The sequence below is a fragment of the Podarcis cretensis genome (assembly GCF_951804945.1).
Source record: "Podarcis cretensis genome assembly, chromosome: 11".
Taxonomy (NCBI): domain Eukaryota; kingdom Metazoa; phylum Chordata; class Lepidosauria; order Squamata; family Lacertidae; genus Podarcis; species Podarcis cretensis.
Window position 1 is genome coordinate 1,192,774 of NC_137180.1, and position 23,774 is coordinate 1,216,547.

Sequence of the window (23,774 nt, forward strand, 5' to 3'; positions counted from 1 at the left end):
TTTCTGTCATTTTTGCTGGTTCTGCATAGTTCCTCAACTTCTCTTGCCATTGTCTTTTAGTTGGTATTTCTCCAGTCTTCCAGTTTTGTGCAGTCAACATTCTTGCAGCTGTAGTGGTATACATAAATAAAGTCCTCATTTCTTTTGGTATGTCTTGACCTAAAATACCTAATAAAAAGGCTTCTAGTTTTTTTACAAAGGTTATTTTTAACATTTTCTTCAATTCATTGTATATCTCTCTCAATAATATTCAATCTGTAAATTTCAAATTTACTTTCCACAGTTTTATCCATTCCTGAAATTGTATATTATGTCCTACATCTTGCGCCCATTTAATCATTACAGATTTTACTTCTTCATCTTTGGTCTCCCATTCCAAAAGGATGTTATATGCGTTTTTTGATATTTTTGTGTTTTCTTCTATCACTTCCTTTTGGAAATTGGAAGCCGAATATGAGAAGCCTTTTTTGTTATCCTCCTTAAATATCTCCTGTAATTATCTATGGCACGCTGGCCACGTGACCCGGAAGTGTCTCCGGACAGCGCTGGCCCCTGGCCTCTTAAGTGAGATGGGCGCACAACCCCAGAGTCTGTCAAGACTGGCCCGTACGGGCAGGGGTACCTTTACCTTTAATTATCTATGATGTAACCAACTTTGAAGATGTTCTTTTATTTCATCGTATTCTTTCAGTTTTAACTTTCCCTCTTGCTCCACCAACAGTTCTCTATATCTTGGCCACTCCCCTCCCCCCCCCCAATATTTTAAGTGATAGTGCTTCAATAGGTGATAGCCACCCTGGTGTTTTGGGTTCTAATAGATCTTTATATTTCTCCCATACTTTAAACAGTGATCTTCTAATTAAATGATTATGAAATCCTACATGTACTTTTGCTTTTCCATACCAAAGATAGGCATGCCATCCAAATCTATTATCATGTCCTTCCAAGTCTGTTATTTCCTCCCTGTCTAACTTGATCCAATCTCAGGTCCATATTAGGGATGCAGCTTCATAATACAATTTTAAATCTGGAAGTGAGAATCTGCCTCTTTCTTTCACATTTGTTAAAATTTTGTTTTTTATCCTTGGTTTTTTCCCATTCCAGACAAATCTTGATATTTCTCTCTGCCATTCTTTGAAGCATGCACTCCTTGTTATTACTGGAAGAGTTTGGAAGAGAAATAACATCCTTGGAAGTACATTCATTTTTATAGTTGCAATTCTTCCAATTAAAGAGAGATTCATCCTATTCCATGTTTCCAAATTTCTTTTAATTTCCTGCCAAATTTGTTCATAGTTATCTTTAAAAATATTTATATTTTTGATGTTACCCAAATTCCTAAATATTTTACTTTTTTATATGCCTCTATCCCTACCATCTCTGTTATTTCTTTCTTTTTCGATTCTTTAATATTTTTAGTAACAATTTCGTCTTATTTTTATTTAATTTAAATCCTGCCACGACCAAATTCTTGTATTATATTCATTACTTTTGGAAGAGAATTCTTTGGATCCTCTACCGTTACTACCAAATCATCTGCAAATGCTTTTAATTTATGTTCATTCTTTTTAATTTTAATACCTACTACTTCCCTATCTTGTCTTATCTTCTCAAGACTTCCAGAACCAGAACAAACAACAATGGTGACAAGGGACATCCTTGTCTCGTCCCTTTTTGTATACTACATTTATCTGTTATTACCCACTTTATGATTATTTTTGCATTTTGGTCGGAGTAAACAGCTTGCATTCCCCTATTGAAATTTTCTCCAAATCCCATCTCCTCCATCACCTTCTTCATAAAACTCCAAGAAACATTATCAAATGCTTTCTCTGCATCTATAAACATTAATGCTGCTTTTTTCTCATTTCTCATTTCCAGATACTCTATAATATTCAGTACATTTCTAATATTATCTTTAATTTGTCTACCTGGAAGGAATCCAGCTTGGTCATGATGAATAAATTCTTTTTTTTAAAAAAAATATCATTCTATTTACCATGACAAATACAAATAGTTTATAAGCATTATTTAATAATGAAATCAGCCTATATTTTTTAACTAATGTCACATCCGAATCCTGTTTTGGTATCAAAGTTATATAGGCCTCTTTCCATGTTTCTGGAACTTCCCCTATTTTCAGAATCTCATTCATTGTATCTTTCAGGGGATTCACAAGCTGTTCACTCATTTTTTTTATAATATTTTGCCGTTATTCCATCTGGCCCTGGGGATTTCCCTACTTTTGTTTGATTTATTGCCTCAATTACTTCTTGAGCTTATTGTCACACTTCCTAAGCAAAGTTTGTGAACCTGCATTTTGTCTTAAATTAGGGCTATCGACACATTACTGTTTACTCTGCTCCAGTGTTTCCCCACCCCCATTTGTTTGAATCCATGTACATAGGACATGGGTAGGCAAACTAAGGCCTGGGGGCCGGATCCGGCCCAATTGCCTTCTAAAGCCTGCTTGTGGACAGTCTGGGAATCAGCGTGTTTTCACATGAGTAGAATATGTCCTTTTATTTAAAATGCATCTCTGGGTTATTTGTGGGCATAGGAATTTGTTCATTACCCCCCTCAAAATATAGTCCAGCCCACCACATGGTCTGAGGGACGGTGGACCGGCCCCCTGCTGAAAAAGGTTGCTGACCCCTAACATAGGATATTACCTACAATCCACAGGTATCTTTTGTGTTTTGATGCAGCTTCCCCCAATCCAGCTTCACCCCATTTGAGAACTGTAGGATGACTCCTTGGGCCATGAGATGCACAATTGACACATTTGCCAATTGGGGGTAGTCCTATATGTCTAACTTTGGGGTGGGGGAGGCGGTATCCCAGAGCAGCATCTCCCTTCCCACCTGCCAACTTGTCCTGATCCCGTTGATTCAAAACTAAGGCTGCAATCCTACCTAACAATGTCTGTTCAGAAATAGTTACAGGTAGGTAGCCGTGTTGGTCTGCCGTAGTCGAAACAAAATAAAAAAATTCCTTCCAGTAGCACCTTAGAGACCAACTAAGTTTGTCATTGGTATGAGCTTTCATGTGCATGCACACTTCTTCAGATCAGAAGTAATTCCCTGGTAAGCAGGTTAGGATTGCAGTCAAAGGCTTGTTCATTTCAATAGGCCTTACTTCCAAGTTTTGCTGCCTTAAAACAAGAGGTGAAGAGGAGGAGAGATCCATTCTCATCTCTGTCCATCAGCATCTGCAAACAATAAAAGGTGAACTAGCTGCAGGCCTCTGGAGGATAAAGTGAGCAGAGACTGCTGTAGAGAATTAAGAGAGTCTAGCTAATTCAGAGCCCAGAAGGCACAAGCGGCCCCCTCTCCCACCATCAACTATTGCTAGCTTTTAAAATGGAGATGGGGAGAAGCTGTGTAAGTGTCTTTGTGTCAAAGGAGGAGCTAGAAATGCTAAGAAGGACATAACCAGGAAAGGGATGCTTTCACCTAGACTATTTCTCTCTTACTGGGAGTAAATCCCAGTGCATCTGGAAGATGTATAGAAATGTGTCTGCAGATGACAGCTGCAGGGAGATGATTTCCATGGGACAGAGGGATGAAAGCTTCACCCGTAGGAGTTGGGGGTGGGTGGAGGGGTTGGGGAGGATGGGAAAACCATGGACAGACAGCGGGTGGCTGGGCGATATCTGGCTTTCAGCATCACAATATATCACCAGCTAAATATCGTGATATCTTAGTATATCTATCTGCAGTGGTGGTGGGCCTTGCCAGGCCTCTCCACAGCAGAAGAGGTGCTGGCCATACCTCCCCGCAGCAGTGGAGCCTGCGCTGCGCTTCCCGGCAGCAGCTAGAGGCTTTGACAGGGCTCCCTGCAGTGGTGGAGGGCCTTAAAATGTAAGGAAGTAGTAGATTTAATAAAAATATTAAATAAGCTTCCATACATTATATTTAATACATTTTCAACTAATTTATGAGTAGTTTAAGTGATTTAGTCAGGTTGCATCTGCTTCCCCACTCAGAGGTCTAAGTGGAATCCCTACATGCAGAAGCCCCACTGAGTTCAACTAAACTTTCTTCTACTTTCTTAGGAGTAAGCCCCATGGAATTCAGGAGGGCTTGCTTGTGAGTAGACACACATTTGCTTTCACTGCTTACTGAAAACACCCTCCTCATCATTCTCACACAGTACCCAACCTCCCATTTGGTCATAAGGCAGCGGCTAAATCTTCTCCCCTCCATTCCCCACCTGCCAAGCCCTCATCTCACCAGTCTCTTCCTTTTTATAAAAGGGAAGGAGGGAGGGAAAGCAAGCAAAATGACAGTCTCCTTTAAATTTAAAAAAACCTTTCCTTTTTAATATGGAGGAAAGCCATTTAGGGGGAACTAACAACATAAACACCACCAGAAAACAAAAACAAAAACTCTTCCATCTCTTTTTTCCACTGGTGAGGGAAGAAACAAGAGCTTTCCAGTTCTTTGTTTACTTGCCACTGGATCTTTGATGGGGGGTGGGGTCCCTCCTGGATTGTTAGCAGGCGCTGCATAATTAGCTGAGTTCTAAGTGGAAAGATACTGGTAAAGCTGAAAGAGTTTCCTGGTTTGTGTGAGAGCTTATAATTGAGGGAGAGAGCAAACAAAGCTGGAATTATCTGCAAAGCATCTGCAAAGTACTGGTCAACTGAGCTACCTCCTGGGAAGCTCTTAAGTCTCCACCTTTTGTTCACCAGTATATTTCCTTGTTTAGCAGCCTTAGAGTGGCCTAGTGGTTAGTGTGTCAGACTAGGACCTGGAGACCAGGGTTCAAATCCCCACTCAGCCATGAAGCTCACTGGGTGACCTTGGGCCAGTCACAATCTCTCAGCCTAACCTACCTCATGGGGCTGTTGCAGGGAGCTCTTTGGAGAAAAAGCTGGGATATAAATGCAGTAAATAAAATCAATATAAATAAATGCATCAAAGCATAATGCTAGGTACAACACTGTGCAAATTCAACAAAACACAGCCTGGGGGGTACACCTTGCTGCATCCAGGAATGTGTACATACTTTCATACTTCTAGCCTGGGGCTTGAGGGGGTTGGAAAGTGGAAACACACATTAAGAATAAATTCTGAAAGCTTGGAATATAAGGTTGACTTCAGGACCCATTCTGACTCAGATGCTTAGGCTGCAAGTGCATGAAATGCAACTTGCTCTCGGTGTAACAGAGTGTTGCTATAAGCCTGTCTTTATGAATAAACAAATGCACAAGTAAACTGGACTAACCTCTTTCTCCTCCCCACCTTGAGTTGCTTGCGGTTGTCTTGTATGAGAGATTCTTGACCGTTTCCATTTGGTTGTTTCATCATTACAATCAAGCTCTTGCATTGCCTCAGTCTACTCTATGGAACCCAAGGGACACAGGTGGCGCTGTGGGTTAAAGCCTCAGCGCCTAGGACTTGCCGATCGAAAGGTCGGCGGTTCGAATCCCTGCGGCGGGGTGCGCTCCTGCTGCTCGGTCCCAGCGCCTGCCAACCTAGCAGTTCGAAAGCACCTCCGGGTGCAAGTAGATAAATAGGGACCGCTTACCAGCGGGAAGGTAAACGGCGTTTCCGTGTGCGGCTCTGGCTCGCCAGAGCAGCGATGTCACGCTGGCCACGTGACCCGGAAGTGTCTCCGGACAGCGCTGGCCCTCGGCCTCTTGAGTGAGATGGGCGCACAACCCCAGAGTCTGTCAAGACTGGCCCGTACGGGCAGGGGTACCTTTACCTTTACCTTTTACTCTATGGAACAGTTAACTATTCCAAACAGTTGTCTCATATGAGCAGTAGCACATCAAATGAGGCCACTTGTGTCAGTGGCTCACCTGCGTGATGAAGCTCTGGAAGGAACTTGCCAAAGATCGGGGATTCTGAACACCTTTCATTCAGACACTTTTTCCTTTTTCCTGAGTGGCCTCATTTGCTCTTCTCAGGCATGTGTCACAAAATACAAAAAGTCACAGAGCAAGAGACAGCCTGCCAAGTGGTATATTATCTGAAGTAGCTTCTATACCATTCGGCAGGCTGTCTCTCGCTCTGTGACTTTTTTTGTGAGAAGTGCAGATTTCTCCTCTTCATGCAAACTAGTGCGGTAAGCAAGGCAGCATTCTTCCAGTTCCTGCTTTGAAAGCCAGGAGGTGGCATCATTGAGCTATAGGTTTGCACAGCAGCTGTGGGAGCCTCTTGTGGAGAGAGGAGGATACTGGAGGTGTTTGCATCCCCTCTGCCTCACCTCTGATGGGAGAAGGTCAGAAGAGGAAGCCTGGGATGGACTGAGCAGCAAGACACGTGGGAGCTGAGACTGTTTACAGTACAGAGTTGTCCTTTTCTCATGTCTTTCCCCCAGTAGCTTTACAGCTGTGATTGCAGAAGCCAGCCAAATGGCATATGCCCCAATATGCAAAGTCTGTGTCCTAAATGCTGCTTACAGATCAGGCAAACACTTCTCCTATAACTGCGAATTCCTCACGTTTCTGCATATTCTTTGGGAATGGGGAGGAGACTGTGTGTTGATGCTTGCCTAGTGGTGACACCAGCAAGTTACTTAAATAGGAATTAAATTGAGGTACTGGGTTATTTATTTTCTGTTTTAAGATAGTGACATTTGTTTTGGGAGTAGATGTGTTGCCATTTGTACATCTGTGGGTTTTAATATGTCATTGTGTGAAATGAAGGCAGGATTGGCTGAGTATGTAGGGCACAATTGTATTAGAATTACATAACAATGTTTGAGTGGTGGAAACTGATGAAAAGACGGGGATGTTAGAGTCCCTTAACAGATTATAGTGTGCCACAATGAAGACAGCTCAAGCTCTGCAACGAATGTGGCTACATGCTGTGAAAAAGTTGAGGATTTTAAAATGGCATGTGAGTTAATTTTTGAAAAATATATACCATTAGTATTTCCTATTGTCTCATCCATACTAAGATTTTGTGTTTTAAAACGAGGAAGAAGACATGATTCTTGACTGTCTTCAACATTGTTGTACTTTATTTTAGTCTCAAATAGTTTAGCATTAAATGGCTCCCTGATTTCCATGCCTTCCGAGTGTCTGGGGGAAGTTTGCTGGCTTGCTGTGTCATTCAAGTCTCACTAGGATCTAATCATCACATTAGTCTTCTAATTAGAATGAATTAGCATGAAATCTGTAAAATTGTGCTTGAGAAGATTGTTTATTAAATAATTCTTCTTTTAATGTAGGCTTAATAGAATGTGCTAAGTGAGCTACTGGTAATATCACCCGTTTAATTGTGTGACAGTGCAATCAATTAATGTATTCATATTACATTTCTTGCCATTTCCTAAAATGATACACTCATTACTCCTCAGGAATAGGTGACACTTACCTTAACCTGTCTCTTGATGCATTTGCAGCACTAGTGCAACGTGTACCAGGTTCACTGACGCCTGATGTAGTTGGAGTTTCGTGCTTGCTCTGACAGAATTTAATCCCCTCTCTGGTACAGTCTGAAGTCTTCAGATGTGACTTACAACATCTGTGGTCTTCCCAGCCCCCACACTCATTTTGCTCCTTCCATTAATCTGTCAGCATTGGTTAGTATCTCTGCAACAACAAACAGCTGTAAATTTTATAATGTTAAAGAGATTATGAGTTAGAGATTTAGGACAGAGCAGATGGCTTTTGTGCCTTGTGAACTCCCAAGGTGAACTTCCAGTACTTTGTTGGTGCTGCACTTTATATCCTACAGAATGTGACCTTAAGAGCTGCTTCCTCTTAGCTTGATTATACCAGCATTCAAAAGCCAAGCATACACCCCCCCTCCCCTTTGTAACAGTTTGATGCATGCCATTCCAAGGAACATTTGACTTTCCGGTTTTCTTCTGAGGCACAGATACAGTGGTACCTCAGGTTAAGTACTTAATTCATTCCGGAGGTCCATTCTTAACCTGAAACTGTTCTTAACCTGAAGCACCACTTTAGCTAATGGGGCCTCCCGCTGCCGCCGCGCCGCTGGAGCACGATTTCTGTTCTTATCCTGAAGCAAAGTTCTTAACCTGAGGCACAATTTCTAGGTTAGCGGAGTCTGTAACCTGAAGCGTATGTAACCTGAGGTACCACTGTAGTTCAAACTAATTTTCAAATAATTTGTAGTTTTATTCACAAGTAAAAATTAAAAGTATTTCAACATTGTATTCATCAGTCTGCACTTCTTAAATTCTGCAAGTAGCTGAACATGTGTAGAAATTTGTTCATTTCATTTCCAGTACAATAAAACATTTTTCTTACTGAAAATATCCTGTTAGTATATATGTAGCTGCCGCGACTGGACTTAATTGTCAGGGGTCCCTTTACCTTTAGCTGCCATATAGTAGTAGTAATTATAGTAATTAAAAAGATCTCTGAAATGTGTTTTTTTTGGGGGGGGGACGCAGGTGGCGCTGTGGGTTAAAGCCTCAGCGCCTAGGGCTTGCCGATCGAAAGGTCGGCGGTTCGAATCCCTGCGGCGGGGTGCGCTCCCGCTGCTCGGTCCCAGCGCCTGCCAGCCTAGCAGTTCGAAAGCACCTCCGGGTGCAAGTAGATAAATAGGGACCGCTTACCAGCGGGAAGGTAAACGGCGTTTCTGTGTGCGGCTCTGGCTCGCCAGAGCAGCGATGTCACGCTGGCCACGTGACCCGGAAGTGTCTCCGGACAGCGCTGGCCCCTGGCCTCTTGAGTGAGATGGGCGCACAACCCCAGAGTCTGTCAAGACTGGCCCGTATGGGCAGGGGTACCTTTACCTTTTACCTGAAATGTTTTTAGTAGCTCTGTGTGTGAGAGAGAATATATTGAACTTGTAATTTATGTAGGGGTTTTTTTATCTCGAGGCATGACTTTATTGCATCAATCAATCTGCTGAGGATCTGAACTCTGATCAGATTGAAATGATGATGATTATTATTTTATTTGTATCACTCCCATCTTTATTATTTGAACCATGCCCCAGGCACTTTGGGCAGTTTCTAACAGATATAAAAACCTAATAAAACATCAAACATTAAAAACCTCCCAATACAGGGCTGCCTTCAGGTGTCTTAAAAGTTGTAGTTATCTTCGTAACACCTAATGAGAGGGCATTACATTTTCTATATGCACTGTAAGCTGCCCAGAGTGGCTGAGGAAACCAAGCTAAATGGGCAGCGTATATAAATAATAAATAAATTATTATTACAGTGGTACTTTGGGTTACAAACACTTTGGATTACAGACTCCGCTAACCCAGAAGTAGTACCTTGGGTTAAGAACTTTACCTCAGGATGAGAACAGAAATCGCGCGGTGGTGGCAGCAGGAGGCCCCATTAGCTAAAATGGTACCTCAGGTTAAGAGTGGTTTCAGGTTAAGAACGGACCTCCGGAATGAATTAAGTTCGTAACCCAAGGTACCACTGTATTACAATTATTATTACTACTATTACTACTGCTGCCAAAAAGGAACTGCCATAATGCCCTCAGAGCTGGATCTCAATGTCTGGGTTGGAGAATGGGGGTGGAGACGCTCCTTCAGGTCTCCTGGGCCAAGGCCATTTGAGGCTTTCAAGGTCAGCACCAACACTTTGAATTGTGCTCAGAAACATACCAGGAGTCAGTGTAGAGCCTTTAGGACCAGTTCTGTATGGTTCTGACAGCTGCTCCCAGTCACTAGTCTAGCTGCCGCACTCTGAATTAGTTGTTGTTTCTGAGGCACCTTCAAAGGTCGCCCCACGTAGAGCGCATGGCAGTAGTCCAAGTGGCCAGCATCTTAGCTCTTAGAAATCATCCGATTGACTGCCCTGTGGTTCACCAGCCACCATAGATGGTGGTCCTGTTGTAGGAGCACATCAGGAGACTATCATGGCAGCATTCGGTTATGCTGCACATAGTAAGGATGAGAGCACTATCTGTGAGAGAGGGGATGCGGGGTTACATGTCTTATCTCCTTCAGTCTTCCCACATTGAGAAGGGTGGTCTGAAGGAGAATCGTAAGATGGCTTAGCAGAATGTTTTACCATCATCCCTGCAGTCGGAAACCCTGATTGTGTGTGGAGGACTATAAGTGTGTTCGGTCAAATGCACTTGCGATTCCCTTTCAGACCTTCACATATTGCATTAAGCTATAGTTTGTTTTAAACTTTGGTTTAATTTGGAGAGAAACAAACCCTGAACCTGCGTTGGGATGACATGAAATAAGCTGTACTGTGATGTGTGTTGTCCACAGCGTGGCTGCAGCAGAATTAGGGGGAGCACCTAGAGAACTTTTGAACAGCATGCCCTCTAGCTCACATTAAACCATAGCTAGTTTAAAACTGTGGTTTAATGTGATATGCAGACCAGGCTGATGCAGAAGGTCAGGAGTGGAGGGGGCAGGGTGCCAGCACACACAGCCCTATTGTCCCTCTGGGTGAAGTTAGTAGAGTAAGTGCATGAAGAGGACTGGAGCTTCAAACAATGCATGAGTTTCATTTAGAGTAAGGGGCTTACACTAAAGTTTTGTGCAGGCACCTGCAAAGCAGCTGGCTTTAGGCATCAGGTCTTCTAAATGCTTGAAAATGTAATTTACAATATTTGGTGTATGCATATAATCCAGACCTTCTCTCCTATACACGCTGTCTTATGTGCATGGAGCTGTCTCCAAAAGCATTTGGAAACCAGCACTGGCACGGAACGCGGGTGGCCAGGTTTTGAGGGGGGCTTAAGATTAATTTTTGGGTACAATTCAATGTGGTAGTTATTAAGTGCATTTTAAAGCCCTATATGGTTAGGGCTTAGACATCTTAAAGATCACCTCCTACATGAGCTTTCTAGTCATTGAGTGAGACCTTGCATTATTGACCTGCCTTCACTGCAGACAGGATGGGGGTGACTTGGGCAGGACCTTTTTGGGGACAGTCACTGGATGTGTCAGATCTGGCCATCTCATTTATTACTCAGTCAGTCAACAAGTTTATTGTTCTAGCCAAAAGCCATGAAAATTTCATGTCAATAATATTAATAAAATATTTTTACAGTATTTTATTACATTGCATATATTGTTTATTTATTAAACTTCTGTCCCTCCCTTCTTCCCAGAGTGGCAATGGTGACCTATCTATTTTGATAGCAGTTTATTCAAGGTCTCTGGTCTCTTAGGGTTTTCCATCATGATCAATTTAATCCAAGTGTGCTCCCCTGCTACTGAGATTTGGTCCTTTGTCAGGCAACAAGTACCACAGGCACAAATATATAAAGATCTGGGTGTGAGCTATTTCTCTCAAGTGTGGTTTCCTTTTTGTGCATACAGATAAAAAACACGGAAAAGGCTTCTCCAACTAAAATTTTGTTCTTCAAACGTGTTTATTTTTTTATTCAGATTCTGGCTAATTAATGTCCATTTTTAAAAGCACTGCAGCGTGATAACTGCAAAACATGACTGCTGTTTGATACGGACTTTGAAAAGGGTCTGTTCTTAATTTTGTGAGGACTGTCTTCTGTTGTGATGTTCTATTGATTATTGCTTTTCATTGTCCAGCAGGCCCCAGGCATGGAAGAGCTGATATGGGAACAGTATACAGTGACCTTACAAAGGGTGAGAGGTTATTTCTGGTCCTTTTTTTCTAATAGTCCCTTTCCCCCTTTTTGCATGTGCCATTGTGTTAGTAAATCTGACATAACCCGTTAACCTTATTGATCAATTTTCCTTGTGAAACATTTTAAAAATTGTTAATTAGAACTGTTAAACTATGCTAAATAGTTTTGTTCCACCCTTACATTTTTATTTTTGCTCCAGCAGTGTATTTAAATTCACAGCAATACATTTCTGCATAACTATTAAAATATTTAAAATTCCAGAGCTCACATCAACATCTCATTCAGAAGGGCTGAACGATGTCTGGTTTTCAGCATCCCAATATATCACCAGCTAGTCACCATGATATACTAATATATAACAATGTCTAAAATAAGGACGTAACCATGTAATGTTACCAGGGTAATGTCCTAGCATCTTCTACTACTTCGGGGTGTAAAACTGATACATTTTTACTTACCTTTAACATATTGTTACAGCTGTATATAGTACAGAGGAACAGCGGTGGCAGGAATCATGAGAGAAACGATGACTGGCTTCACGGTTTTTCCCACATCACAATTTCTTACATAGCAATGTGCACATCATGATTCGCGATGTATCACCATGTCGAAAATTATGAAACTTTTACCAGGATGTGGACGTCCAATCAATTTTGGTTAATGTATTGATACATTGCCCATCCCTAGGTCCCAGGTGGTGGTGGTGGTGGTGTTAAATGTCAACCATATTTTTTATTTTAAATTTACTTCCATTAATTCCCATAATTACTCCATATTGAATAATAATAAATCATTACATCCTTGACAAGTCTCTCTACTCTACATTGGGCCAATGTTCCATGATTTTTCTTTTCATGATACAGTGGTACCTCAGGTTAAGTACTTAATTTGTTCTGGAGGTCTGTACTTAACCTGAAACTGTTCTTAACCTGAAGCACCACTTTAGCTAATGGGGCCTGCTGCTCCCGCCACGCCACCGGAGCATAATTTCTGTTCTCATTCTGAAGCAAAGTTCTTAACCCGAAACACTATTTCTGGGTTAGTGGAGTCTATAACCTGAACCGTATGTAACCCGAGGTACCACTGTATAGCCACTGGTTCATGTCCAGTTCCACTTCTTCAGTTTCATTTCCTGTTGCGTTTACGATCTCCTCTAGGACCTTCCATTTTCTTTTTCTTTTTTCCAGAGACAGCACCATAATTTTAATAGCATCCTTCTGTGAATTTGCTCCAGATTGTATGCAAAATACTTTCTCTCTGCTAGAGCTAAAGAAAGGCCAGGACTGAAGTTTTCTCCAAACCTTTTTTTTTTTTTTTGCTTTCAACTCCATCAGCACCTGTCAGAGCCCCTGACAGCACCATATCAAAATAATTCTCCATATCATCATTTGTGATTTTATCTTCTCCTTCTCCAAATTTTTGTATGGAAGTCATTTCCATTTCAGCAGCAGCAACTGCTTCCTTCAATTTAATTATTTCATAGAATCATAGAATCATAGAGTTGCAAGAGACCACAAGGGCCATCGAGTCCAACCCCCTGCCAAGCAGGAAACACCATCAGAGCACTCCTGACATATGGTTATTTCTTGATCTAGTCCTGCCAACATTTTATCCATTTGTTCTGAAGCCTCTGAATATTCCCCATTTCCATTTTCCACTTCAGATCCCTCTGGCTCATTTTCTTGCTCAAACATTGATCCAATCATTTTTTATTGTTCAGCCATCAACTGTTGAACAATAACAACCATCACTGGGAGATCCAACAATACCTTTGCCATGCTGGATGCTTTTGATGTTCTGCATATTAGTAGCCCCTCAATCCACTTTAAAATTTCCCCTTTAAAACTGCAGCTGCAACTGTGTCTCAAAGCACCTTCCTCATGACGGCTGCTTAACTTTCAGTTTTTCCAGTTCTTTAGTGACAGGAAGCAGAAAAAGGATTAAAGATTTTTCACATATTGATTCCTATCATCCATTTTAATCCTTCTTGTCCACCATAAATCAGGCCTTTCACTTTGCTTTAGACACTCTTAACAATTAGTTTCCTTTCTGTTTTCTCAACAACAGGAGGTGGTACTTACAGATTTTCGCATTGTAGATTTTCCCCAGCAGATGGGGGGGGGGTGTCTCGTTACAGTTTCCTTGTCCCAGAGATGTTTTGAAAAGGAAATGTGTGATTCTTTACCTTACTTACTGTTTGTTTAAAAAGGTGATTACGTGGTGTTTGGGCATGGTGGCATTACTCCTCAGCTTGCCAGTTTGTTCTGACTCCCATCCACACTGCGAGGCTCAAGCAGCAGAAAAGCAGCTTGGATCCAAGCATTTTGAGGTTAACTCCCAGGTCACCCTTGTCTCCAGAGTGATTTAATGGCCAGACTATCTGTCTGACTATTACCAATCACTACATAATTATCTTCTGTCAGTGGCAACTAACAGAAAGACAGCCCAATCACCATTCCTCTCTCCCAGAGGTCCCTGAGCAATTTTCAAGAGGTCAAGTCAGCGGTGGTGGGAGTTTGGGAATCACTGGTCTAACTATGCCTCTATTTTGGTATTCTAACAATTTCAAATTCTATTGTGGCTCTATTTTTCGTTTTGTTTTTTAAAAAAGAGCATTTTTCCTCCCTCTTTTCCCTTTAGGACTCAAAGCGAGGGTTTGGGATTGCAGTTTCTGGTGGCAGAGACAACCCTCATTTTGAAAATGGCGAAACATCCATAGTTGTGTCAGATGTCCTTGCAGGTGGCCCAGCAGATGGATTACTTCAGTAAGTAAACATGCTTGTAGCAGTAGCGCCTGTCTCTCTTTGCTCTGATAATTTGTTTGCAAAACACAAATATACAGTGGTGCCTCGCAAGACGAAATAAATCCGTTCCGCGAGTCTCTTCGTCTTGCAGTTTTTTCGTCTTGCGAAGCACGGCTATTAGCGGCTTAGCGGCTATTAACGGCTTAGCGGCTTTAAGAAAAAGGAAACAAACTCGCAATAACTCGCAAGACGTTTCATCTTGTGAAGCAAGCCCATAGGGAAATTTGTCTTGCGGAACGACTCAAAAAACGGAAAACTCTTTCGTCTAGCGAGTTTTTCGTCTTGCGAGGAATTCGTCTTGCGGGGCATTCGTCTTACGGGGCACCACTGTACCGTCTTTTTCACTCCATAAGACGCACCTGACCATAAGACGCACATAGTTTTTAGAGGGGGAATGCAAGAAAAAAAAATTCTTTAAAGGGAGCTCCCTCTAGCTGTTCTGGCTTATCCGCGCAGCCTGCATTCGCTCCATAAGACACACACACAATTCCCCTTACTTTTTAGGAGGGGGAAAGCGCGTCCTATAGAGCAAAAAATACGGTAATTGGGAAGGCATAGATTTCACAAAATTTGTGTAATTATTTGATTCTGCCATTTTTATCTATGAGGCTGTATCCAGCCTAGATAGCTTTACTTTTAGGCAACCTTGCATAGTGGCTGTTACAGATAGGTAGCCGTGTTGGTCTGCCATAGTCAAAACAAAATAAAAAAATTCCTTCCAGTAGCACCTTAAAGACCAACTAAGTTAGTTCTTGGTATGAGCTTTCGTGTGCATGCACACTTCTTCAGATACACAGATTGGTCTTGTACTGAATTTAACAGAACATAATGTTACTGTAGAGATAAACGAGCTCAGTTCAGGACTACTCTGGCTGCAGTGCCTGAACACAAAGGGATCTCCATGGGGCATTGCAGAGCCCCGTCTTCTCCCCTTATGTGCTCAGGAACTAAGAATGGCAGCATAGGAAAAGGCCTGGGGGGCCTGTTCATGGCTTCCGTCTCCCCATTTCTCAACTGAGCTAAGTAGGGGGGGCTGGATGGGGGCAGAGGAGGCAAACGCAGGCAACCAGTTCCCCATAATGGATTGAGGTGGGGGAGCATGTGGAGATCTCTGCCCCTGCAGTAGGGCTGGACTGACTCCAGTCCCCACTCAACCAGAAAGCTCCCTGGGTGACCTGGGGCCAGTTGCTCACGCTCAGCCTAACCTACCTCACAGGGAATAAATGAGGAGGGGGAGAATAACGTAAGTCACTTTGAGTTCCATGGAGAAAAAGGAGGGATATGAAGGCAATTAATAAACAAACCCCACCCTTTTTATCAATGTTAGTATTTTCTAATTGACAACATGCTTCTGTTTTGCAGAGAGAACGATAGAGTGGTTATGGTTAATAATACACCCATGGAAAATGTGGCCCATTCTTTTGCTGTGCAGCAGTTAAGGAAAAGTGGGAAAGTGGCTACCATTGTAAGTTAACAAGTATTTGCAGAAATATTTGCATTCTATCATTAAGGAGAAGTTAATGCCACTCTGCACTTAAAATAAGTATTAATACGTCTGAAGTATAAAGACAAAAACTGTAATATTTTAAATGGAAAGGGTGGGAAGGGAGGCGATTTCTTAGGCCTACTGTAGAGATGCTGATGTCTTGTAAAAAGCATTTACCTGCGAAGCTGATTATCATGTTTAAAGGTGCTCAGTGAGTGCACAGGCTTTTCTCTGCACCAGTGACCTGCTGTTTAGGTGGGCATTCTGCTGGCATCTTAACTGTGGAGCAGCCGCATGGAATGCCAGCTTGGCTGAAGTGCTCTGCTACATTGCGTCTAAGTTGGGTTTTATAAACATAGTGATAAATTTTTTTGCAGCTGAATGTAAAATGATTGTGGCTTTTACAAGGAAATACAAAATTGTTCTCATTTTTGCAAACAGATAGTTAAAAGACCTCGCCAAGTGCAGCTCCCAGCTGTAAGAAGAAGCCCCTCTCTGGACTATGACTACCGGGCCTTTGAAGTTATGGATAGCCGTGCCGAGTTTGATGGCAGAAGCACTCGAAGTGGCTACAGTGAAAGGAGTTGGTATAGTGGGAATGGGGGCCGGAGCCAGAGCTGGGGAGACCACCTGGACCGGGGCTACAGGACTGGCCATGACCGGGGGCGCCAGCACAGCAAAGAGCGCAGCTACAGTCGCGATCGAAATCGCGGCCGGAGCATGGACAGAGAGAGGAGCTTCGACCACGAATACCAAAGACCCCGAAGCAGAGGCAGGAGCGTGGATAGAGAGGATGAATATGACCGGCACTATGGTGGCGATCGGAGTGTGCCCCGAGACTACGACTGGAGAACCCGTCTTGAAGACCCTCGTGAGAGGGAAGCCAAGAGCGGGAGCAGAGACCGGCTTAATTCCCGCAGCCTTTCCCCTGAATTGCAGCCTCAGTATGACTATGGAGCACATCAGGACCCCAGTGGGCCAGTTAATGTTCTCCTCACAAAAAGCAGATCAAACGAAGGCAAGTGCCCAGCATCTTTTGGTGGGAGGTTGAAAGGAATGACTCCTCCTTGCTTTTACCTCCTCTCCCCTTGGCCGTTTAACCCATTGATTGCAAACCTCTGTTTGCTTGGCACCTCACAGTTTTTATTTTTTCCTTATTGTTTTCTGAAATTTACACAAGCACAAAGAATTAAACAAGAGACAAAAATTTTAGGATACCTTACAAATATATTGTGGACAAAGTGCCATGTAGACGTCCTAGAGGAACGTATGGTACACACTCCACAGTGTCAAAACTACTGAGAAGGACCCAAAGATGCCTTAAATTTAAATGTATACCTTGGTTTACAGAATATAAGGCAAGCAATTTGATCCACTTCTTTTTCTCAACATTAGGAGCCCACAAGCTAGCATGGAACTCGGTCAGATCAGGAACCCATGTAGCTGAACTTGCCTGCCAGCCCTGCATGGTACCTTGCCCTGGCACTTGATACTTCCTTATTTTTTGCATCCCAGGCAGTCAGCCAGATTAGTAGCTATATGTAAAATCTTGGTGACCCTCCCTACCTGACCAGTAGAGTCTATTTGCCCTGATGTGCCACAGCTGCATTGCTCAGGTTCCCCTTTGTCTTCCAATCCACTGAGAAAGACAAAATACCATTGATAGCTCCCTCCACTTGCATATATTGGAAACCAGTGGCATGTAGCATGCTTCATGTGTCAAGCTGCAAAACTGTCTCTTATTGTTCCACTTGCAGAATATGGCCTTCGACTTGGAAGTCAGATTTTCATCAAAGAAATGACCAGCACGGGGCTGGCAACCAAGGATGGCAATTTGCACGAAGGGGACATCATTCTCAAAGTACGTTTTTGTAATAAGGGCCCTTAATTTCTTATGTTTTGGGGGAAATGGACACTTTGCAAGTTTTCCTGTCCATTTGCAATTAGTGAATGGAGATTCAGCTCTGAACTGATCTATCAGAACCGTTTGTGCTGAAAGTGTAAGTAAATATGTTTGTCTCACACATCCAGATCAATGGTACAGTGACAGAGAATATGTCTTTATTTGATGCCAGAAAATTGATTGAGAAATCAAGAGGAAAACTCCAGTTGGTTGTCCTAAGGGACAGAAAACAAACCCTAATCAACATTCCTTCCATGCATGACAGCGAGTCAGAAATAGAAGGTGAGAGCTTAGAAGCGGAGCTAAAGTCACTTTCCTATTTAAGTATTTATTTGCAGTATGTGACAATAAATAAAAATATACCCTCACAGAAATGTACTCAATTAGACACAAAACAAAAGTTGCTAAGTGTAAAAGCTTGTGTGTTTTTTGTGGTACAGATTTTGAGACTTGGAAATCTGTACCAGTAACTGGTCTGAAGTGTGACCAAATTTCTTGAGTCAAGGCAAGGCATGTGGGTGAGTTCCTTTGCCCCAAGCCAAGGCCAATATGAGCTAAGAATATGCCACAGAATGTGTTTTTCATACCAGGTTTCTTCACTTCCATTGCATTCATTGGTCATGCTGTTCTGTTGTATCCATAGGCTGGCTGGGAAAGAGACTACCTATGAGCATGTGCAGGCTGCCCACTAAAGGTCACTTCTTACATGGCATTTTTCCTGGGAAGGAAAAACTGTATTCAGTGCCAGATATGAAGTGATCATGAGGTCATGGATCTGGTGGCTAGAAGGCCACTTTGCATGTAACTTTCCCAGCTTCCCAATGATGGTTTATGTAACTGGGCATGAGCGTTGGTCCTGCATGTTCCTTTCGTGCTCCCATCTACCTCTTGTGGGCTGCCTTAAGTTCACAGGTCCTGCTTTAACTAAGCCAAAGCGCTGTCTTCTATGTGAAGGGGGAGGAGCACTCCAGTATAATGTCAATAAAACCAACAAGGATGTTCAAATGTTTATTGTGCAGCTAAATTTATGCTCTCCTCTCTCAACAGATATTTCTGAAATAGAGTCAAACAGGTCTTGCTCCCCTCAGGAAGATAGGAGGCTGCACCATTCAGATTTAGATTCACATTCTTCCAACGAAAAGCTAAAGGAAAAACAGAGGTATGAAGGACGTGGTGTCACTTACATCTCTTACGGTTACTAGATCCTCAACTTTTCTATTAACTTTGTGGATTTTGTTTTAAGTGCAAAAGAAGATCCAGCCAGCAGACTATCCAAAATGGGAGCAACGCCTACGCCTTTTAGATCAACCGGTGATCTCACTGCTGCTTTAATCCCAGAGACAAATAGTGAACCCAAGTACCAAGATGATCCTCCAGGTCAGTTTCAGTCTCTCTAGACTTTGAAATGTTTTAATTTCAATAGGAGGCGCAGCCTTGCTTCATTCATAGAAATATAAAACCTGATCAGTTGTTAACGCAGATGATTTTTAGGAAGTACATTTCATTTCTGCTGCTCCAGGCTTTCCCTTCTAATAATCTACTCTGGTGCATTAAGAATCATTCCCCCAAGCTACTTTTATAGACGGGAGAGAGGACCGCTTGTCTTTTTCAGCACACCAACTGCATACCAAATTATCTTTCAGTTTGTCTGTTAGCAATTGTTGTTTTAAAAAAGAAAATAAGCTGAGACATTGGAGGCAGCCCAATAAAACTGTATGCGTTTCACACGTTTTTTGTTTTTTACTGGTAAACTTTGTGTAAACGTAAAAGAGGGGCGCTACAGCAAACTGAGCTTGTGAAATAAATGCAAATGTAAAAAGAAAAATATTTTCCTTCCTCTGTTATAATAGAATTAATATTGGCAGAATGTATTAAACGTAGAGACATTTAAAGCCTTGTACCAGAAAAGGCTGGTTGGCCTTTGAGATCTGATTTGTGATATTCAGGTAAACCAACTTAAGAGAATCCTAGTTGAGGGGATTACATAGTTGGAAAATAATTTTTTACCCATATTTAGTATCACCTTGGAATTTATAGTTCAGTTGTCTCTTGGTATTGAATACTTTTGGTGCTGACTGCCTATAGATTACAATCTTAAACAGACTAATAGGAAGAAAGTGAAAGTTATTTCTAAATAAAAAGATTTAGATACCCTAAACGTTCTTCTTTTTACTCATTTCTGTCTTTTGTGTTATTTAGAAACAAAATGGAAGCTAGTTCTATGATTCTGTGTGCATCATGTTGTTTTTTAATACATACAGTTGTTCAGCCCAAGCCAGCCCCAAGAACGTTCCTTCAGCCAAGTCCTGAAGACCTAGCAATATATGGGTATGTGTTTTATATTTCACCTATTACTTTCATACCTTAAATATGTATTGTAGCATTCACGTGCCCTCTCCACCTCTTGAAGCCGTCCTCCAAATCCGGCAGGACTGGCAGGAAGAGAGACCGGCCCGTGAAAGCTTTTTCAGAACACAAAAAACAGAACAGTAGTTTGCTGCCACCACTTCCTTATCTCAGAACAGCCCCCAAAAAGTAACCTAAGGAAGGTGATTACTCTTCAGCTTTACCAGGCTGCCCCCTTCTGTGTCACTTTACCGTGAGGCAGACAGAAATCCAAAAGGCTCTGGTAGGCAACTAAGTGGTCAGGTACTGGTTCAGCTTCCCCAGCAGAAAGGCACAAAAGACAAAAGCAGGAAAAAGTCCTTTTCCCAGAATTTATTAAAAAGAAAGATTATTCAGAACATAAAAGTTGGCACATCTCTTACAAATCCCAAACAAAAAATAAAAACATTATTTAGTATCACTAACTACAGAACATACTCACACTCCGGCATCAGGGCATGACAATGGTCTCACATGGCAAGGTGTAATGGGCAAGATGGGCTGCGAAAAGGTCTGCATTTTGCAAGTTAGTTTTCTAAGGTTTTATCCCTCTTGAACCCAGGGGGATTCAAAACTTAATCCAATCAGGTCTTTAGATTAATTAGCAATTCGCCAATGGTTACTTGGCGGAACAATAGCTCAGGCTTGTTAGGAGACAGCTGAATCCTGTTTATCAAAAGACCTTGAAGATTAAAGCATTCCCAGACACAGACCAGATTAAATTAGCCAGATAATAGCCAGGTGTCAAGAACAACAAATCAACTAGAAACTCCCTTTCCTTCAGAGGAAGGAGACACCCAATTTACACTTCTGAAGACAAGAATTCGGCAATTAAAGAACCAGATACACTTTCCCAGGATTCTACAGCATTTGGCTCTCCCATAATGCTCTTCTTTTTCATGAGCCAAAGTTTTAACTTGCTAAGATTTCCCAACATCATTACATGTATACACCAAAATTAGGTGTAATCATAGTTTTGCCAAAGCCACAATTTGCAAAATTAACTTCCAAAGAGGGTTGCAAATTGTGGTTTGGTACCAACCCTATGGTAGTTGAAATTGCAGGAGTAGCTGTAATATTAATCATAATTATCTCTTAGTGGGAGATACATAAAAAAGGAGTTTGCACACCTGAGTTGGAAGGAGGCTCTGAGGCACTTCTAGTCTCCTAACCATGTTAAGAAATGCAGCAGCGGCACTGCAGTAGACGGTCAGTTCTTGGCATCTGCTTCTGATCAGATCTGTAGATACAGGTATGCAGCCTGGGATCTCATGTGTCTGCTCACAATGTCCAGTCCCACCAAGCGCTCACACCTGTGAATACACAATTGTGTAAAACGAGGCTAGGATGCAACGGACTGTGTTCACAGGGAGACAGAGTTGTTCCCATTATTGTGGCTGCCTTTTTTTCCATTGGTGACCACAGAGTTGACTACCAGCTCATGGTGTGCACTGTTTTATGTCAACCTTCCCCCTACCACAATGTTTCAGTATACAGCACATGAAATAAGTGTGGTGGAAATCCCTGTACTTTTGTAATCCCATGGCTGCTTTAAATGTGTAAGTTTGCGATGCTGATGTCTTCACATGGGGACTACGTTGCCTCAGCTTACACATGAAATGCTCTTACAAGACTCAAATCATCTCTAAAACTCCTTTTCTTTCTCAAGTCCTGGTACAAAGATGGTGAAGTTCAAGAAAGGTGACAGCGTGGGCATCAGGCTGGCAGGTGGGAATGATGTAGGAATATTTGTTGCTGGAATTCAAGAAGGTACCTCTGCAGAGCAGGAAGGCCTACAAGAGGGAGACCAGATTCTTAAGGTATACATGGTTCTGCATAGCGCTGTTTTCTTGCACGGTTCAGTGGAGAAATTGCTGTATTTCAATATAAGTAGCTATGAAAGTTCTTTTAAAATAATATTTAAGTAAATGTGTTTGTTTCAAAACCTTGGATGGGATCCCTAATTTAAAAACAGTTGCTGAAGCAACTTGTTACGTTAAAACCTCTGGCAGCATCTTGACAACCCAGCTGAGGCAATTGTTACCTAGTTATTATTCTATTGTGTTTTCCACCAATCTTTGTGAAGGCTTAGTACAGAATAGTACTACAGTGGTACCTTGGGTTAAGAACTTAATTTGTTCCGGAGGTCTATTCTTAACCTAAAACTGTTCTTAGCCTGAAGTACCACTTTAGCTAATGGGGCCTCCTGCTGCTGCCACTGCGTGATTTCTGTTCTCATCCTGAAGCAAAGTTCTTAACCCGAAGTACTATTTCTGGATTAGCAGAGTCTGTAACCTGAAGCGTCTGTAACCTGAAGTGTCTGTAACCCGAAGTACCACTGTATTCCTTCTGATCTGAACTGATTGATTTCTGAGCTCACGTTCCTCCCAGCAGCCTCCTGGGCATCACTTGTTTTAAAAGAACTTTAAGCCTTCTTCATGCATTCTAAAGCAGGGGTCAGCAACCTTTTAAAGTAGAGGGCCAGATCACTGTCCCTCAAACCTTGCGCATGCACACTCTCTCGTTACTACAGGATCCAGATTCCATCAAAAAACAATAATAAAGTTCCAAAGGTCTCACTTCCGTTCCATTCTGAGTCACCCTCCCAGGGTTCTGGGGGTGCGAAGCTTTGTTTCCCCATTTTTAACTCTGCTACCGAACGTGTCTCCCCCTCCAAGACGGGAAAGTGGAGAACATGTGTCCTGCAGCGAGCAGTTCCTTCTGCAGAAGGACACGTGTTCTCCTCTCTCCCGTCTTGGAGGGGGAGATGCATTCGGTAGCGGAGTTAAAAACGGGTGAAACAAGGCTTCATACACCCCAGGCACCTGGGAGGGTGTCTTAGAACAGAACTACTCGTGGCAGTGGCAGAAGGAGCAGCGAGCCAGGGGAGAGCCAGAGAGCGGCTGCCTTAAATCACGCTGGCACAAACAAAGCCCAGGCCCCTTCCTCTCGGCTCTAGAGGGAGGGAGGGAGGAGGAAAGGAAGCTGCAACCAATGAGAAGGAAACAATGCTGCTGGCACCAATCAAAGGCTAGCCTCCTTCTTCCGCAGGGCAGGGGAGAAGCCAGGAGGAGGGAGGGAGGAGGCGCCGCCATCAGGGAGAGAGAGAGAAAAATGGCGCAGCCCAAACGATATGAATCAGAACCATGCAGCGATTTCTCGACCGTCCATGGGCCGGATTCAGAACCCATTTAGGCTGGAACCAGCCCGCGGGCCTTAGGTTGCCGACCTCTGTTCTAAAGCATGCAGCTGCTGACTATGGTTAAGTATCCCATTAAATCCTTCTCAAAGAAGACCCGTTGCAATAAATGAACCTGTTAGCCATGTCCATTGATTCATTGGGTCTACTCTGGATACAGTCCAATGGTTTTAGCCTCATCCAATGCAGTATTCACCTAGCTCTTGTAACAGGCAAACTGTTCTGAAACAAATAAGGGTGTCTGATCACCCCGAATTACACATCTAAAACATTATTTTTAGGAGAAGTATAGTGGTTAAAAGTTGATTGTACTTGCTAGTAGAAAAATGGTTGGTTCTGAGTCAGTTCAGAGAGGGAGATTGACATGTTCCTGCCCTCAGTGAATATAACCCAGAAATGTGTAAAGTTGGTTGGCTAAAATTAATATTTTGCACAAAGGCAAAACCAGCTTCTTCCTCTTTGGTGGT

General features: G+C 42.5%; 1 protein-coding gene across 1 annotated transcript in view; it reads left to right on the forward strand.

Annotated features, from left to right (window-relative positions):
• TJP2 (tight junction protein 2) overlaps positions 1 to 23,774 on the forward strand; it is a 61,924-nt gene that overhangs the window by 23,107 nt on the left and 15,043 nt on the right. Inside the window, exons 2-11 of the mRNA XM_079996188.1 lie at positions 11,475 to 11,528; positions 14,171 to 14,295; positions 15,697 to 15,799; positions 16,262 to 16,838; positions 17,578 to 17,681; positions 17,852 to 18,005; positions 18,771 to 18,882; positions 18,967 to 19,100; positions 19,985 to 20,051; positions 21,778 to 21,928. Of these exons, the coding sequence (XP_079852314.1) occupies positions 11,484 to 11,528; positions 14,171 to 14,295; positions 15,697 to 15,799; positions 16,262 to 16,838; positions 17,578 to 17,681; positions 17,852 to 18,005; positions 18,771 to 18,882; positions 18,967 to 19,100; positions 19,985 to 20,051; positions 21,778 to 21,928 (1,572 nt within the window). The 5' untranslated portion in view covers positions 11,475 to 11,483. The remainder of the gene's footprint in view (positions 1 to 11,474; positions 11,529 to 14,170; positions 14,296 to 15,696; positions 15,800 to 16,261; positions 16,839 to 17,577; positions 17,682 to 17,851; positions 18,006 to 18,770; positions 18,883 to 18,966; positions 19,101 to 19,984; positions 20,052 to 21,777; positions 21,929 to 23,774) is intronic.